Source organism: Lissotriton vulgaris, chromosome 6, assembly GCF_964263255.1.
Source record: "Lissotriton vulgaris chromosome 6, aLisVul1.2, whole genome shotgun sequence".
Taxonomy (NCBI): domain Eukaryota; kingdom Metazoa; phylum Chordata; class Amphibia; order Caudata; family Salamandridae; genus Lissotriton; species Lissotriton vulgaris.
The window spans coordinates 678,687,173-678,706,466 of NC_141694.1; the positions used below are offsets into that span (position 1 = coordinate 678,687,173).

General features: G+C 42.9%; 1 protein-coding gene across 1 annotated transcript in view; it reads right to left on the bottom strand.

The window, feature by feature from the left end:
• GRIK2 (glutamate ionotropic receptor kainate type subunit 2) overlaps positions 1-19,294 on the bottom strand; it is a 1,496,154-nt gene that overhangs the window by 732,528 nt on the left and 744,332 nt on the right. Inside the window, exon 9 of the mRNA XM_086926667.1 lies at positions 3,635-3,748. Coding sequence (XP_086782793.1) covers positions 3,635-3,748 — 114 coding nt within the window. The remainder of the gene's footprint in view (positions 1-3,634; positions 3,749-19,294) is intronic.

Below are 19,294 nucleotides of genomic sequence, written 5' to 3' on the forward strand. Positions count from 1 at the left end.
ATGCACTTGAGGTGGTGGTTGTTGGCGGCTGTTTTGGCTGGCGCGCTGCAGGACCGAGTGCAGGTGAAGTAGCAGGCGTGGCAGGTGAAGGCTCCGTGGGTGCGTTTCGGGGTGGCTTGGTAGCAGGCTGGATGTTGGCCGGTGTTGTGTGCGTGGAGGGTGGCGGTTTCGTAGCTCAGTCGGTTTGGCTGGCTCTGGTGGGGTCCAGGGGTTCTGGCGCTGGGCGCGGTCCAGGCGCGGACGGGCGTTGACGGGCTTGCCTTTGGCGCGCCTTCGGCGCGCAATCGGCGTGCCCACTGCGCGTGGCCGCTGCGTGTACACGTGGTCCCCGCCATTTATGGCGAAGTGGGAGGGAGGAGCAACTGGGAGGTGGGAGCTGGGCGGCGAATGGGGAGCGGGAGACAGAAGGGGGCGGGCCGCAGGAGAGCAGCGGCGAGGAGCAGAGGGGGGGTTGGAAAGAGCAGGAAAGCGGAGCAGGAGAGAGCGAGGGCAAGCCTGGAGAGCGAGTGCAAGCCTGGGCAAGCCTGGGGAGCGAGGACAAGCCTGGATAGCAGGGGTCCTAAGGAGAGGTGGCAGCAAGAGGGCCAAGCAGGCAGCGGCAGCAGAATCTGGGTACATGGGAGCCGTGCAGTAGTAGAGTGACCGGGTCAAGGGTCACTCTACTACTTGTGTCACTGAAATCAAGCTGTAACCGGCTGATGAGCTCATAACTAGGGCGAAAGTGGTCCAGGTTGTTTGTGTTCTGGTTCAGGGAGGACCTAGCTTGTCAGTTCAGGCTTGATTGATTGCCATTGATTAGATGAATTGCAAGCATTCCTCCCATCACCTTCTGTGTGTTTTTCTGTCAATGATGCCATGCATCGATCAAATGCACTTTTGTACCAACTATTTATGCTACTTGGTTGTCTCCTTTTCTCTTCTTATTCATCTTGTTCTCTCTCGCTGTCTCACACACACATGCTCTCACTAACTCTCTTACTCTCTGACTCACAGTCACCCATACAGAAATTATTAGGGATCATTCAAGTCAACTCAAGCGAGACACATAGAGATTTTTTTTTGTGAATCTGTTTTCATTGATTTTCCACATAAATACATCTCAACAATTACACATTCGTGTATTGTTGGTCATTTCAGGCTTGTACAGTTCACACCTCATGCAGTTTCTTACATAATGACAAAACATATCATAGATCAGTTTAGGCAACCTAACAGGACAGGTGACAAAATGTGCAGTTCCAAAGCATGCCCAATGCAGAGGAGAGGGGGGTGGGGGAGAGGGGAGGGAAGAAGGGGGTTGCACAGGCATGATAGTCCATACGTATACCGCAGTCGTAAGTGTCCATTGGAACGTGAAACTTGGTGGGGGCTAGCCAGGTCACGTGTGTGTACCCGTCGCCCTATAGAGTCCTTGGTTGCATCGGTGTGTATGTACCATTGGTTGTCGAGAAAATATTCACAAATAATCAGGTAGCAAACGTGAATAACAGAACCTATCAAACGTGTATAAAAAAAACGTAATCTCCCCATTGCTGTGTGGACAGTGAGTCGTGTAGTCTAGACAATGTACAGCTCCAAGCTGCCCCCCCACTTCCATGCTGTGCATACATGTGCTATGTGAACCAGCGTGTGCTTGCCTTGGAGAACATGACGTGGTGTATATGCTGCTACTAAAGATACATGCCCTAACGGTCTGTAGCTGGAGCCTCGGAGAGGTCGACAGGTGGCATTTCTGTGGCATGCTGCAGCTCAGTGTGTATGACATCCCTGTATGTGGCAATTGGGATCTTACGGAGAGTTTCCTCCCTTTTAATTGCAAAACTCTCCGCTTTGACCCAGGCAAGTATAGAGTTACGCCAGGCGCGCGTGTGGGGAGGGTCAGACGCCTTCCATTTCTTACTAATCAACCTATTGGCCACTAGCAATCCCAGATCGAGGAACCGGGACATGACTTTCGTGGCAGGTGTCCTGCGGAAATTATGCAATAGGTATGCAGGCCATTTGAACGGCATCTCCCGACCAGTGCAGATGTATAATAAGGTGGCCACCTCTCTCCAGTAGGCACCCAAGCTATGGCAGCTCCAGAACACGTGCAGTAAGTCTGCCCCCAGTTCCCCGCATCTTGGGCATTTTAGCATCTTCGCGGTTAAAGTAGCGGTTGATTTTTGCAGGCGTGAGATATGCCCTATGTATAATATACAGCTGTATCTGCCGGAAGCGCATGTTCCTAGGGATACGCTTCGGGCTCATGTAGTGTTTCCTATAAAGAAAATTATAATACGGGAAAGAGTAAAGCAAAATAATTATTGTTATTTTCCTACAACATTCAAATGCATGAAACCGAACACCAACATAGCTGGGCTATTCCATGGCATGTTGCAATTCCACCTCGGGCAAAAAAGTGCTTATTATTTGAAATCATCTTACTTCCTGGGAAAAAAAGCTCTGCAAGGAAGCCACATTTGGTGGCTTATTTACAAGAGGCCTGCACCACCAGAGCATCATTTTGTTGATGCTCTGTTGGTAAAGTATTTTAATCATATCTATGAGGTGACGCAAAGCCCCCCTGCATGGCTTTGTATAGCCTCATAGATATAGAGTAAGGCTAGGAAACGCAAAGAGCTGCGTTGGCATCAAGGAGGCAGGATGTTCCAATGCAACACCCATGGACTTTGACGCTGCCCCAGATTTACAAAATTATGTAAACCTGGGGCAGCACCAAAACCTTACACCTCCCAGTGCAGGTGTAATGAGGAGAAATGTTTTCACTGATCATCGTTTTTTCCTCTTTCCACATGTGTCGAGAAAAACGCCTCTTCTGATTGTTTATGTGCCGGAAGGTGCCCCTTCCTGCACATGAACAATCATGCCAACAATGCAGACATCCTTGCACCACGGCGCCAGCGCCGTGGTAAAAGACAGGAATGCGCTTTAATAAGGCACATTCCTGCCCTTCCCTTTTGACGCAGGGCCACGCAGCAGAGTGACTTGCTGCGCTGCGCTGTAAATGAATGTACAGGATGTGTTACATAAAACTGGGGGATTGGAAGGTGTAGAGGTCGCATATCTTCTTCCATAGCTCACTGTGCTATTATCCGCGCAATGCGCTCAAACATACACATGATAGACCTGCTAAAAATATAGGTGAGGGCTTTAGATCTGATGTCACTTCTTGTGACGCCACTTCCTGTAAAGTCGTGGCTTGTGATGCCACGTTCTAAGATGTCACTTCCTGTGATGCCATGTGTGATATCATGCGCTGAGATGTTGCACGCCATGATGTCACTTGCATACTGTCTAACTAGATGAATCCCCCACTTCTTTTTTTAGGACTTGTGCCCTGAGCATATAGGACCGTTTTATCAGTGTTGTTTGCTTATATCTGCCTTAGTATTGTTGTTTAATGTCATTGCAACTCTTTGTAATGTTTTTAGCTGATTTTGTTAGGTTGTATAAGGTCCTCTTGTAATGATGTTGCCTTGCTTTAATTTACTTTGCGCTTGGCGCACTGAAGCGGCCTGTTCCCTAGTTACCGTCGCAGCGCATTACAAGTAATAACAAACAAGCGAAGATCAATACCCATCTGCATCGCACATCTTTACTCTGGAAGGAGAAAAAAACGATAATTACTTACCAAGATGGAGGTAACAACCAATGATCGATTGGATAACGAATCGGTAATGTTTGCTGGTTTTCCTTTCTGGTTCTCAGTCATATTCAGGCCACTGGCTGGGTCCCAAGTCCCAATCTATAAAATAACATAAGCACTCGGTAAATTGCCTATCAGCGGTGTTAAGGCACCAAGCGCGCGCGCGCGGATAGGATACAAGTCAGAGCCCCTAACACTTATTATTCGCCTCTGCCGCATGATCTGCTGTCACTGCATTAGCGTCCACTGTACTTGCCTAAAGTATGATTTATTGCACCGAGAAATGTGTCTGCTGAAGTGTGACATTAGGGGCACAATGATACAGCGAGCTCCTCCAGTCATTCCCAGCGCCTAATTCCCCATTTAAACTTTCATTCTCCAAGATAAACCACATGTGATAATATCTTGATAGCTGAACGGAAACTCATTTACAGCACTTAACTCCTCGTAAATGGGTTTTCCCTTGCTTTCAACGGGGTGGAAATCAAGAAAAGTGCGGGTGGAATTCGGTCAAATGAAAGTATCGCGATAAAACGGCGCTGCTTGCACGCGCGTGGCTGGTTGAAATTAGGCCTATGATAATGAGGTGAGGTTTGATTAAATATTTCAAGTAAACAAATATGCACTGTGGTGCGGGTGCATGTTTGCTTTTAATTTCAAAATAAGGACCCCTTGGTTCCCGGTTCGTATTCCCCCCCCCCCCCCCCCCCACACACACACACCCTATCACTTTCCACAGTGTTAGAATTCACAGTAAAGGTTCTCCCTTGCAGCCAGTCAGTGTCATGGGATTCTTTCAGGATGGCAACACATGTCAAGCACAATCAGCAGGATTCAAGGGGTTTTGAATATTTGCAAGAGGCGAAAATATACAGAGTTTCCAAACATGTCACATTCTTGCCCCTTCCAAGAGCTCAGCTGCCTTAATATGGGGGTAATCGATACAAATAAGTGAGGTGAAAGAGGGGGTGCGCGCGCATGCTCACTCTGTAAAAATGCTAAGTGCAAGGACCCGAGGTGCTTCTTCGGAGCCCATCACCAGCGCTGTGAGTGATGAATTTGCCAATTACCAAGGTCGTCGTTTCTCTTGCCTCTTGCTTCTACCATCCTACAGTGCTTTGCTCCTTTATGCTGTTTTTCTGTTTTTCTCTTCCTCTTTTTTCCTATCTTTTTGGTTTTTCACCCTCTTGCTCTGGGTCAAGGACTAATGATAAAAATAAGACCTATTTCCAAAATTTTAGTGGCACACCTTCAACCACCAGTACCAAAGAATAACTAGCTGGATGTGTTCATAAGAACAGTTTAGAGTATGCCACCTTGAAACATCAGCAACAATGAAGCACAGGGTGTGTTCATAAGAACAATATGAAGGGTACCGCCTACAACCGCCAGCAAAAATGAAGCACTGACTAACTAATTTTTTCTTCCTCTTCTTTCCTTCTTAAAATATTGTCCGACTTCTTTTATAATACTCTGCCAGAAAAGTTTTAATATTGTATGACTGACTGTATATTAATATGTATAATGGAATGTAGTTTTAACTTTAATACCCCTGCTCATTTTTATACTTATTTTATAAAACTATTATATTTTTTTAAACACAATTGTTTTTAAATCTGATGATTTATGGAGATAACCCCTTGTCCCTGTTATTTGGTATACTAACTAGGATTGCCCAATACCTTGTAAATTCCTGTAATGATGTTTTTTAAATTTGTATTTTATATTCGGCACTTTCATGGCCCAAAGTAGACCGAAATAAAGTATTGAATTGAATTGAAGCACTGAGGGGCATATTTACAAGGATATGGCGGAGCTGCGGCATGCCATTTCCAAAACTCAGGGATGCGCTGTATATACATCAATTCTGCACACCCTATGTTTTTCCTAGTGCTGGCACTAAAGTGGAAGGGTACCTGCGTTGCAGGGAATTATTGCTTATTTGCAGGAACGTGTCCCTTCCTGCACATAAACAATCATTAATGGTGTTTTGCTCTTTCTAAATGGGCTTCAGAATGATGCACACATAGAACAAGCAAAAAAGAGGAGAAGTAAAAGTATTTCTACTATTGCATGGAAATGGTTAAACTTTGTCTCCCAATGTCTGGATAAAATTATCCCCCTCTCCATCTACAAAAGGGAAAGGTTTTAGCCCTCTGGCTAAATCTAAAGTATGGTTTAATAAAGCTTTAGCTGCAGAAAAAACAAAGTTTCATTAAGGAAATAAGAGCGTACAGGAAGCTTCAGCCAGCTCAGAGGCACCATCAGTTTCCTGCAACGAATGTATTAGGTCAATTGATATCTTGTAAGTATCAAGGACCCCCTGATAACGTCAGGCTGTATATCGTGTGACACACGATATACAGCCATATGTTATGAAAGAAAAAGATTTTTTTTTAAAAACTTTATGAAGACGTTTTTAATAACAAACAAATGAGCTTCATGAAATAATATGTCTATTGTGTGATTTATTTACTTTTTATGTATACGTCTATCTTATGTGTATATTAAAGTGTATCTTTTTGATATCATTTCAGTCCATCGCTTAAATCATTTTTTATAAATTTTGTGCTATTTTAACATTGTTTCTATAGTCAGCCAGCTTTTGTATTTTTCAGTCTGCCTGGGTATTTATCCCTACAAGAAATTAGGTCAATTGATAAGAATGCAATCTCAAGAGCTAAATTTGCCTTCAGAAACCACAAATAGGTAGAAATTCAGCAAATGTGTAGTGTAGAGATTCTAAAGCTTTTTTTTTAGATTATTTGACAATTTGGCATGTGGGGAGCTCAGAACCTGCAGTGCAAACACCTCCAAAACTGTTTGGAACAACCACATTTTAAAGCTGTACGGGGCAACACCCCTCCTGGATGTTTTGCAAGATGACATGAACTTAGAAACAGCATCAGAATAGATTAGTTACACTTTAAACCAACTTCACCAGCTTATCAAAAAAGGCAAGTGATAAAGTGCTCCTGGCCCAAACGGTCTTCCTCTGGCATTATTCAAGGCAGAGACCATTTTCTGGTTAAATATTTTATCACCATTATTCAACAACAATATGGCAGGTGATACTATTAGGGATTCATGGAGAACATCTATTATCCATTCCATTTATAAAAACGTCAATAGAAAATATCCAGCTAATTACAGACATATCGCCCTATTCGACTTTGAGGCAAAGTTCTTTTCAAGTCTTGTACTGAAAGATCTCATAAACCGGGATGAACAGCAGAACATTATACCTCTGAATCAGACAAGCTTTCGGCAGGGAATATAACATTAATAAATCTCATTGCCCTCTCAATGACTACTGAAGACTCTTATAGGGATAACATGTCCCTTTATGCATGCTTCGTGGACCTAAAAGTCGTTTTTGACAAGGTCTCACGGTAAGCCTTGTTGACCAAGCTAAATTGATGGAGAATACCTCAGGGCGGCTTCGTGCTTTCTAACTTTCATATTGCCTACAATATTTGTAATAAAGTCAATTACTAAAATATCTCTTTGTGTTTCTTTGTTCTGTTTGTGATACCTATATGTATTTCTCTGATTTACTGGGAGTACTCCTTTCATATCCCAATGACATTCGCTTCAAATGATTATAGTCCCATTCCTTCACTAGTAAAAAAGACATTATGCATGAGTTGACCATATGGTGGGGATTAGTTGTCTCATATACATCCTTCCCTCTCTAAACTTCCTCAGGAAAGTCTTCCTTGTCCTGGGAGAAAGGAGAGGCAATAGCCATCCCTGGAGCCTGCGTGATCTTGCTCCCCCTTAAGAATACGTTATTTTTATCCACTGATTCTCTCTTGAGAGAAAGAAGAGGCAGTGGTCATCAATGGCATGTAGCCTGAATGTTTCCCAAACCGCAATCTGATAATTGTCCTAACATCCCAAGATGTCAGACTAGGTGATCAGCCGGAAAAGCTGATCTTAATCCTGCCCCCTTAAAACCTAGCTCTTCTTCATTTGCTCTCCTGCCATCACTGGTGAAGGGCTCCGGGAAAAGAGGTTTACTTGCAGAGTACTGTGGTCCAATATGCCATCCCTTGTCATACCTGGCCTGGAATCGAGCTTGACTTCCTCTCCAACCTACAGACATTGCTGTGCCTGCCAGGGGTGTTGACTGTAACAACCTAGTTCTGAGTTGTTAAAGCAAAAATATCACCAGTGTCTGCTCTTGGGTTCCACTTTAACACTGCATTCTATGTGTTACACCTTGCCCCAGTGTTGCCTTTAACATGTAAGACTCCTGTTGGGCAGGACTTGCTTAGACACTTGTCAGAGGCCCCAATCCACCTTTCTGCCTGCCTTATCAGAGATGGAAGGAGAATGCCTTGCCCTGCATTAGAAGAGACTGTCCAGGAGGAAAAGCTGAGCATGCTTCCAGTGTGAGAAACATCCGGAAGGGAACAGAGCTAGGAATCAATCCATGTTGTGAAGTGTCTCCCTGCTTCCCTAACAGGTTGTCATAGTGAAATGAATTAAGACATTCATCTAAAGAGCAACATTATTTTGTCTGTTATCCATGCAATGTGCTAAGAGACTGGTGCACCACTGCCTGACTTGGTTTTTGCCATGAAGATATTTGTTGTTGCCACCAATGTGCACCTGTCTGCTTCTAATCTGGAAGGCTGCAACTGCCAAAAAATGAGCACCCCCTATCCAGGCATGCTACGCTACTGCCCGCCCAGCAGTCCTTGTGCCAAATGAAACTGGCTTTATGGTCCCACACCATTAAAGAGACTGCATGAGCTGGAGGGTTATATCACAAAAACAATGCTTATTATGAAGCTCATGCAAACAGGAATGCATTTGTGCAGTGAAGTCACTAAGCACAGTCAATGCTTATTTATAAACCATGGCCATAAAATTGTTTTCAAAACAAATCATTTTAATACATGGTTTGTCAACATTTCCATTGCAATAACATAGATGTCACATTACTCCAGACAAAAAGAGAGTGCAATGTGTCCCTAGTTTCCAGGAGGAGCGGGGTGGCAGAAAGCATCTGCTAACTCCACAAGATTTACATCCTCACCGCGCTGGTAAAACAGGGTCTAGCAAGAAGACAGAGAGCATGAACACACAGAGGAGCATCTGCCTTTAGGAACAGTGGATTCGGCCAGTATGAACTCATAGGGCACACACTGTTGAATTCATTTATGGATTATCCATTTAATCAATGACTTCGCCCATACTTCATATGAGAGACGTTAGACATTAGCAGAGCTCCTGGAGTTGGGGGAAAGTGATGTAATGTAGTGCTTTACCGAGATTTGTAGATGAGATTACAACCGGGCAACTGTATCCCTGTTTGAACTTTGTATTTATTTTTCTGTGAGAATATATCTATGCATATTTGTTGTGGTGGTGAGTTGTTGTTTTGTGTTTTTACACTGCTGTGCTTTTATGCTGCATTATATAAATCCGATTTTGTTGTACTGAACTGCAGTAGTTGTTGTGACTTCTGTTTTGACTGTTTTGTTGTGCTGTGCCCTGTTATGTTTTAAATGTGTTGTTGTGTTGTTTTGTTTATGTTATTGTGTTATGTTCTATGTTTTACTTTACTTACGCCAACAAATGCTAACACATTTCAAGCAAAAATAATAACAGATGACCAGTACATGAAGGGAGCCATCCTGAAACATTTTTTATTTTTACATTTTGATCTTATAGTGTGGACTATGGAGCTTTTGAATTACTAAAATAAACACAGGGCTGGAAAATATGCTGTTGTGTCTGTTGGCTGATTGTTGAATTCTGAGCTCTGTCAGAAATAGGACCGCTGTATAACTTTTTTTAATGAGTTTTATACTGCGCGAAGTATACCCGAGACACTGGGTATCAGAGCGTTTTACATGAGGACCACTTTCGTTACAGACTGACACATTCCTTTTTGTTCAGCAAGGGAAGATTACATGATTTGCCCATAATCACGGGATGTTGAGCATTGTTGCTGAGACTTGAACCCGGTTTCCCAGCTTCGAGGTCGACAGCTCTAACCACAAGGCTACATCCTCTCCCCAAATCATTTCTATGCAATTTAAGTAAGGACTTGCATTTAAATATGAATATGTTTTCTTTATATTCCCTTAAACTGCACATGTGCAATGCATGTTTGCCATTCCAATATTACTAATGGTAGTAAAAAAGAAATATTTTTTAAAGTGTTGATTTCTACTTTCGAAGTTTATCTATTGATACTTCCAAAGTTCTCCCCCAAGACAACACGTTGAATATCTTCCACAGATAGGCTAATACTTACAGAGCAGTCATTATAGCATCAAGCATTTTTCGAAAGAAGTTGTAATGTTTTATTATCTAAAATTGACTGCCATAATAAGAGGAAAGAAGCTTTAGACTGTGGAGAAGCTGAGTCAGTCATTGTTAGATACGCAAGCAATGTAATTAATTGTTTTTGGACCAAGCTATTTTACCACCCATTGCATTCTTCGTATGTCTTTATAGAGCCTGAGTCATGAAGAGGTTATCGTTGGTCAGACAGAATCACATTCTTTTGCAAAGGGCTCTCTGCTTTATGGCTACAATAAAGGAATCTGTCTTACTGCATGGTTTAGCTGAGCTCTAGTTGGTATTGGAGGTATTACTCTTGCTGTTCCCACACAGATGACCATACATAGTCACATTAGAGAATAATGGAGCCACTGGTTTGGCTCCTTTTATTTTTCACTTTTCTACCACACACATCCTCTCATGATGATTATTCTGAGAACATTTAAAAAGTTTCAAAAAGTTTCCCCAAAACACTATTTCGTTACACAGAATGTACCACAACACAGGGGTGGAAATGTTTGTCAACGATATTGCGGCAACAAAGATACCTTGTTTATCAATAGCCACCTCTGCATGTAAACTTAAAGCAGTAGGAGCATTTGTGGAGCAAAACATAGCTCCAAAAAGGGCTTCTCAAGTCACCATGTCTTGGCCCATTGTGTACTGGAGTGGCATTCTGTGCCATGTCTGCCAAAATAACTTAGAAACAGCCAAACATTTGGGACCTTTAGACCGACAAGTTAGTTGCATTTAAGTCAGCTTTAGCATATGGGTCTTTTGTCACAAAATAATAGGGTCTGTGACCACAAAACTGCTTAGCATTGAGTACAAAAGCCCTTTTACAAGTTGGAAAATTCTTTCGACTCGTGAAAGGACTTTAGTAAACCTTCCCAAATTGCAAATAGGAGGGGGTTGAAAAGGGTGTCCTCCCTCCCATTTCCAATTTGAAAAGAAATGTATTGTTAGTTTACAACTGTAATTGCTGTTGCTAAACATTTATGAGCTACAGACATCTGATTTGGGGTGTTATCTGATTTGCAAAGGAGAACAGGCCCCCTTAAGACTTTCCCTGTGGGAGTCATGTTCCAGTCATGGGAATAATGGCATGGTGGCCCTTGCAGTCTGCCATTGCTGTAATTACAACCAATCACAGAGGGTCGTAAATAGCCATTTGCTTAATGAATATTAGCTAGGCAAGTTATTCTACGACTGCCTCCAATTCAGTCTTTTGTGAACAGATGTAATAGTACAGATTAGTTTGCAGAATACTATTACATTCGCAAGTCTATGCACAATTTGCAAACACTTTTTGTGAATGTAATAATATTATATCATGACCCAAACTTGCTTAAGGGGGTGGATCCTTTTTGTGTTCACTTAGCGTTTGCAGTTCTACATGGTGGTCACTGCCTGTTGAAATCTATGTAAGGCACAATAATACAAAATGTAACCTGTTTAGACAGCATTCGGGTAAATAGTAAAGCTATTCTGCTGTTTCCATGACTGCTGGCCCAGCTATGTATACTTTTTGCTATTTAGCCAGCCACCAGGTGAATAATGAAGTTTATTTTCAATTTGCATGGCTGACAGCCAACTAGTATTCCATTTTGGCTATTTAGTCAGTGGCCAAGATGAAGTTTCTTGGCTATTTCCAAGGCTACCAGCTGAATGGTACATGATGTCTGCTAGTTAGCCAGCAGCAGGATAAATAATGACATTTCTTTGATATCTGCAAGGTCACTGGTCAAATAGTACACGATTTCTTCTATTTAAGTAGAAGCCAGGTAAATAATTTCTTTTTATGTACAGAGCTGCCGGCCAAACAGTGCAGAATTTCTACTATTTCGCAGGTAGCTAAGTAAATAATATAGTTTCCCTGCTATTTGCAAGTCTACTGGTCAAAAAGTAAATATTTCCTACTATTTAGCCAGCGGCTGAGTAAAAAGCAAAGGAAATTCACTAATTATCCGGAGACCAGCTAAATAGATGCCACTACTGACAAAACCAAGGTTTTAATCCTGCATTTTCAAAAGTACTGTTCAAAAAGGTAGTTCTTGGTTTGCCTAGAATAATTTAAACTGTAGAGTATTTCAGAACACTATGTGTGTGTTTGCAACCTTTCAAAATAAGGTTGAAGGTTACTAAAGTTTAAATGTGAATAATGTGAAGTAAATAGAAATGACTGGAATGTGCCCTTTACATTTCTAATCGCATAACGTCAACACCATTGTTTTACAAAACCCCAGAAGAATTGGCTAAGTTGCTTGCACAGTAAATCAATATGTCTGTTCAATTTTAAATGGCCTATGGTGAAGCTGAGAAAGCTTCTCATTCCAACTCGCCTGCTGTGGTATAGCATGATTTGACATGCACAGTAGTGATATTGGGTTACCAGTATTTGTTTGCTGTTTTAATGTCGCACGATTAAGCCGTAATTAATTAACACCTTTGCAAGCACAGATCATACTTCGATAGGTTCCTAGAGTGATGCAATGAAAACTATGACAATAGCATATACATTTGCATGAATATGGATGTGTCCACTTCACGCACTGGATCAAAGACTTGGAAACGTAAGGGGCCAGATCATACAATATTTTAAACTGGAGCTATTTCATGTCCCTGGTGGTAAGTGAAGGGAGTGTTTGCTTCAAACAACTTTTACTACTTTATAATGAAAACAGGATTCTGGGGGTGATAACGTGTGACAGGAAAATTTGAGCATATGCGTTGTGTGGCATTTTGTTGTGGTGGTGATTTGTTGTTTTTTGTTTCTACGCTGCTTTGTTTTTATGCTGCATTATATCAATGTGATTTTGTTGTATTGTACTGCAGTAGTTGTAGTGACTTCTATTTTAACTGTTTTGTTGTGCTGCACCCTCTTATGTTTTAACCCCTTCTGTGCTGGTGACGGAACCACTCCATCACCAGCCACGGACGGGCGGTGCTAATGACGGAGTGGTTCCGTCACGGCCCGCACGCCTGCACGGCAGCGATTTGGCGCCTGCGCTGAACGTTCTATTGAGCGGGCGGGGCTGTAACGGAACCACTCCGTCACAAGCACAGCGTGCCGGAGGCTCGTGACGGAGTGGTTCCGTCACAAGCATGCTAGCGCCGCACGGCCCCCCTACCCCCTAGAGCTGCGGCGGAATTACCGCCTCAGCCAAGGGGTTAAATGTGTTGGTACGGTGTTTTGATTATATTATTGTGTTACGTTTTATTATTTACTTTACTTATGCCAACAAATGCTACTACATTTCCAGCCAAAAACAGCTAATTGCTTTAAATTTCCATGGCAAACATAAATTTCCCAGTGTCCAAAGAGGTTAAATAATGTTGTTCCAGCTCTTCAACAACTTAAGACACTAGTTAGCCCAAAACTGTTTCAGATTCTAAACTTAGCAATTGCTTTATGTTATACAGCCCAAGGTATCCCATCATTGTACCTCTTAGTTTCATTGGTGATAGGAACCCAACCATCCATATACATGTATTGGTATTAATACAGTGCAAACAAACCTATGAAGCAACAAAGCACTGTAGATTACTTGATGGGTCATGAGACAATCTATAAGTTTGTTACATCAACTGTGCATTTCTTTAGGCACAAGGAGATTAAGTGATTTGCCCTGAATCAAACAATGTTGATTCAAGCACCTAAGGCACCAGCTCCCATGACAGCCCCTGATATTTTCATGAATTGTGCTGTTGTTTCTTAGGACTGAGTTCTGTATTATATCTTCACTCACTCTCTTCCTCTCTCTGCAATATGCCACACATTCAGGCCTGATACAGGTTAATTGATTGAGGTCTGGTTAGACCAGATCAGCAAGTGTGTAAGGATGACTTGTTCTAATCTAGTAGAAAAAGACTTCTAAAGCAGAGGTGGTTTATAACAATCAGCATGAGTCTCTGAGCACTTGAATGGCCCTCAAAGTTAGTAGTGTAGAATCTTTTAAGACTACTACCCCAGAGTAACCAGAGTGGAAGAAATTACACATGGAGCTGAGTATGTTGGACTTTAAGGAAAATAAACAAACTGGTAGCAGTTAAAGTGAATGGAAGGTGAGATGCAACCACAACTGAGAAAAGTGAAGAGGTGCATATCTTATTAGTTTTCTGACTGGAAATGTCTCATGGATTGGCAATTTGTTCTGGAACCTAGCCGTGCCATACACCAAACTGAGAGAGGGTCAGCCCTTTTGGTTAGTTTGGTTGGAAAGTGAATTGTTGCTATTGTGATTCTAGGGGTAAAAATCATAAATAATAACCAGTATATGTAGGGAACAGTCCTGAAACGTTTTACTTTTTTTTTATTTTGATCCTGTTGCTTGGCCTATGTAGTTTTAGAGACAACAATAATAATAATTCTGATCAAACTTGGGAGGTGTGGGCAGATACTAATCAGAGAACATGAGCGATGGCATGAAGGTTAACAGTTCTGAGGAATAAGAATGTTTGTACAATTTGGTTGAATGTATTGCATCCTGAAAACATTATTTTGCTCAGTTACATTAACACCTTGTTGATAGAAGCCTGACTCAAACTAGAGAGAGTTTATAGAGGCAGCTAGAAATACATTGAAACAATGGAGCACAAAACGAAACCCAGCGGTCAAATGGGTGGAGCTGCAGATGATGCATGCCTGCGTGCTTGACTAGCTGGGCTCCTTTTTTCACACGCTGTGGAGCTGCCCCATGATCCATATATTTTGGAGAGGGTGCGAACTGGAATTGAAATGACCATCAGGACAACTATAGGAAGTCAGATCCCTTTAATGTTGTTGGGAATATGGGGTTGTACCGAACTTACATCCTACCAGAACACTTGGGGAGACCATGACTTTCTGCTGGCAACAAGGGAAAATGCATAGAAATTTGGGAGTGCAATTGGCCTGTGGCTGTGGGACTGGAACCAGCAGACGGATAGATGTTGTGTTAGGGAGAAATTCATGTACAAAGGTTGGGCTATCCAAACAAATTTGAGAAAGTGTGGGGAGCGAGGTCTGTGGGAGAGTAGGGATTCGGAGCTGTGGCACCTCGCACTGGGCCTCTGGCTGGCCGAGAACGGTGGAAATGCAATTGTATCAGAACTGTATACCAGGAACGGACTCGCCTCAGAATAATGCTCTAGTGAGAAGACTTTTATCCGTCAACAGTGCATGGACTTACACGCTAGCTGCCAGGGTTGGTGGGAGGGTTAGAGAGGGGGAAGTCCAGATATCACTGCAATGTTTTATAAGTTGAATATTTGTGCATGTTCTTTAAATGCCAATAAAATATGTCCGAAGCATCGAGCCAAATGCAGGACTCAAAAAGGTCCAAAAAGATACTTGAATTAAGGACATGCCATCAAACCTTGAAGGAAGAGTTGCATAAAGATGAGCAGCAGCCTCTTTCCAAAGACCTTAATAGATTCACTGGGGTTTTGAAACTGCATCTCTAAAACAAGCATGTGCAATGCAATCAGTCTCGCCTTTGAGACCTCATATGTATTTAGCTATGCAGCAAATTAGCCTGAGTGCTGAAACATCTACTGTTCTTTAACATGGAGGGAAAGTAAGAACCAACTTGCGTGACATGCCAGGTATGAGAACACATGGAGAGAAATATTGCCTTTCAGCAGGAAATGGTATAGTCCAAAGCTCTGTTTTTAATATAAAATCAGGGCCTTTGGTGGTCATATCACTAAAAATACAGGATTTGAAAAATATATAATTGTCTACAGGTGCTCTTGGAAGGCCATTTCCATGGACTGGGATCTAGAGAACGCTTAAGTCATTCTGATATTTTACAGACCTCTGCTGGTCTTTTTCTATCAAGAAAGTTAAATAGAGGCAGTTGCCAGAAAAATTTAAAAAAAGAAAGTCCCTCAGCAGAAAGCAATATTGGTATTTTACTGACCTCTACTGTCGTTTTCTATCCAGGCAGTTAAATCGAGATAGTTGAACAAGCAGAAAGCAATTCTGGTACTTTACTGACCTCTACTGGTCATTTTCTATCAAGACAGTTAAATAGAGGCAGTTGAACAAAAACATAAGTGCCTAAGCTGAAGCAGACAAGTCCTAGGGCTGATCTCCAGAGCCCACAAAGAACTTACACATATAAGTATATACTAAAGTATATACAAGAGGTCTTGAATGCTAGACCTAACAAGCATTTGCAATGCAATAGGTCTCACATTAGTAAAGTTTGAGCTATTAGTATTGTAAATGACTTTTTTTTATTAATGTGTTGGTTTTGGAAATAGCTAATTGAATAGCTTTGTCATTTACAATGCAAATAGTTATAACTTTTGCTATGCTAATGGAATCATGCATTTGCTCTGCAATGTTGTGTTAACACTGTCTATGCTAATGGTCACAGTCCGCTTCTGGGGACAGGGGGCTGCTGGGGGTGTTTTGTTTGCTGGCGCATACAGGTGGGGTTAGGTCACGTGGGCGGGAGTCACATGGACAGGGATGGCACTTGTGCAAGTATCAAAGTTGAGAGCATGTGAGAGGTAGAAAGCTAAATGTTGCAGGGGCAAAGTAGTGTGTGCATGTTGCAGGAAGGTGCTCAGCGCGAGTGCATTGTTAATACTGCAATGAAAAGTGGACACTTTAATTGTAAGAGTACACTGGGAATGCACTTTCATGGTGATGGATGGCATCAGTGGTTGGAGGTTTTTATTCGGATGGCGGGCGAGTGTGTAAATTAAACTTGAGCTTAAACGAGAGATTGCTGCGAAAGTATCAAGAGGTGCTAATTGCTAAGTATGCTACATGTATTGGGGGCTTGATGCTCTCTCTTCTGCCAGCTTAATTTATCTTAGGTTGAAGGGATGGGGTAGGTTTCTGAAGAATGTAGAGGGGGCTGGAGGGTTGCAGTGCTAGGCTCTGGTGAGCGCCAAACCTACGGCGGGGCCCCAGGTCACTCGGGGTGAAAGCTGTCTAAAAGGGGAAAGGCGCAATACAGATAGCAAAAACTTCTCGCTGGGCAGGGGGGGGTGTTGATATGAAGGACACACTGGGAGGCTGCACGTGGGGGACGTTTTATGCGTTTTGATACAGCGCGGGGTGTATGTATGCAAGCAGTGACAGTGTGTATGAGCAACATATGTGCTTGTGTGTGGAGAAAGTGCATGTTTGTGTAAGAAGTGGTTGTGTGTGTAAAAAGTGCCTATATGTGTGAACACTGTCTGTATGTGCTAAGTGTTCGTATTTAAATAATGCTTGTATGTAAAAGTGCTTGTGTGTATAGCTGCTTCTGTGTGCACAGTATCTGTGTGTGATAAGTGCCTGTGTGTGTTAACACTGTCTATGCTAATGGAATTATGCATTTGCTCTGCAGTGTTTGTGTATGTGCGCAGTATGTGTATGCGGGGTATGTTTGTATATGAAGAGTGTCTGTATGTGTAAGCAATGTCTATGTGCATAAGCAATGATACTGTGAATGAGCATTCAATGTGCACATGTATTTACACTGACTTAAATTTTAGCAATGATAGTGTTAATGAACAAGCAATGTGTACACATGTTTATTACCATTGTCCATTTAACTGTTAATAGCAGTACTATACAGCACTATTCCTTAAAGAATATATTTCTTGTACATACTGTTGCAACCATTTTTTTTCAGTTCATATGAAAGCAGATATTGAACTAACAGTTAATGTAGCTTGAGCCACGCATTCACATTAAAAACATTCATATAAATAGCAGCATGTATGTATTTTTTATGCTAAGACTACATTACATGCTGTAGCAGCCTTAAACATTTGTTTTTAGTAATTAGACTTGAAGGCACTGTTTTCGATCTAACATATAAGCAAACACTAAATTTACAGAACTTTTAGTTTGTGAAATATATTTTTTTAAACACCGCAAAATTCTGCGCAATTCAACATACGTGCACAAACAGTACATAATGTTTGTTTTATACTTCCCAGCCCTCACGTATTCAGTGACACATGTTGCCCAGAGAGACACAACACGTGTTAGGAGTAGGCATCGGCCCTATGAGCACAGGTAACAATGGGAAGATGCAGTGCCTCTCTATGACTGTCTAGCTGTGTTTACTGTTGGAATTAGCTTGGAAATATGACGTCTGGGGTTCCGAAGCCGATGGGGCTGAATTATCCTGTCATCTTGCGAGGTCGACAAGACGAGCAATAATCGTTCGAAACTAAAACTCGCCGCCCTAAGTGCAGCGAGAGTTAAATAATGCACATTCTTTCTTAGCATAAACAGCTTGCGCTGAAGCCCTGTCTCTTCAGGCTTGTTGGAGGATTGCGTCAAACCTCAGCTTGCTCCAGCCTGGGCTGAAGCTCCTTGGGTGTGTGCGCCTCACACTGAGGTGGTGGTCGGGGGGGGGGAGCGTAGGTTAGGTGCTCGTTTCCCAGCCCTTTTCAGTGTCAACAGACAACAATTACTGACACAAAAGCCAACCTTTACATATGGGGCTGCGCGCCTGCGGGGGAGAGGGCGGGGAGGGGAAGGGGCGCATTACACAGCGAGGACTGGGTGGGGATGCAAATCGTCCTTCTTGAGACTCCTTTAGGGATAAAGGCTCTGAGGGACAAGATGAAGCTTTTTATGCCAAATTGCCAGTTCTCGTTGCCCCGCTGGGCCTTTGTTACTCAAATGATGCCCACGTTGTCAAAATTAGCATTTCTATGTACTGTTAATGGGGGTACTGCAGTGCGTGCGGCAGCAGCCATAAGCACTTGATGTTTATAAGCAGACTGAAAGACGCTGTTTTTGGGCTTGTATGTCAGAATCCCAGCTATGGCTAAATGCACTGCGCTTACATCATCGCGGGCGCACTCTGGAAGTCAGGCAGCCTTTGCTTGGACGTTGGCGGGGCTCGTCAAAGAAACAGGAAGTAACCGCCGAGGAGGACGTCCGAAACATGCAGGCTCCACGCTGAAGTCCCGGGGCGCTTCAGAGAGACCGGGCGAAAGAGCGAGGGCAGACTGCATGGCAACAGAGGCAACACGGGGCTCCCGAGTGGTGAGGAGACCCCTGCGGCGTGCCAAAAGATGGCCCAGGAACCTGCACACCGAGCCGGTAAGTGAGAGCTTGCAGGCTGTTAGAAGAAAAGTGTGCGCGCGCGCGCGCGTGTGTGTGCGCGAGTGTGTCTGTGTGTGTGTGTGTGTGTGTTTGTGCGCATGTGTGCCTGTGTGTCTGTGTGTGTGAATGTATGCATGCGTGCATGTGTAAAAAAAGCCGATGACTGGTGGTGGATGGAAAGTGAAAGTAACCAGCGCAAGTGTGTTTTAGTCTGTGTGGTGGCTGGCTGTGTGCGCACGCGTGGATGGAGCCGACGTGCGCGTTCGCGCACCCAAATCCAGGGGAAAAGC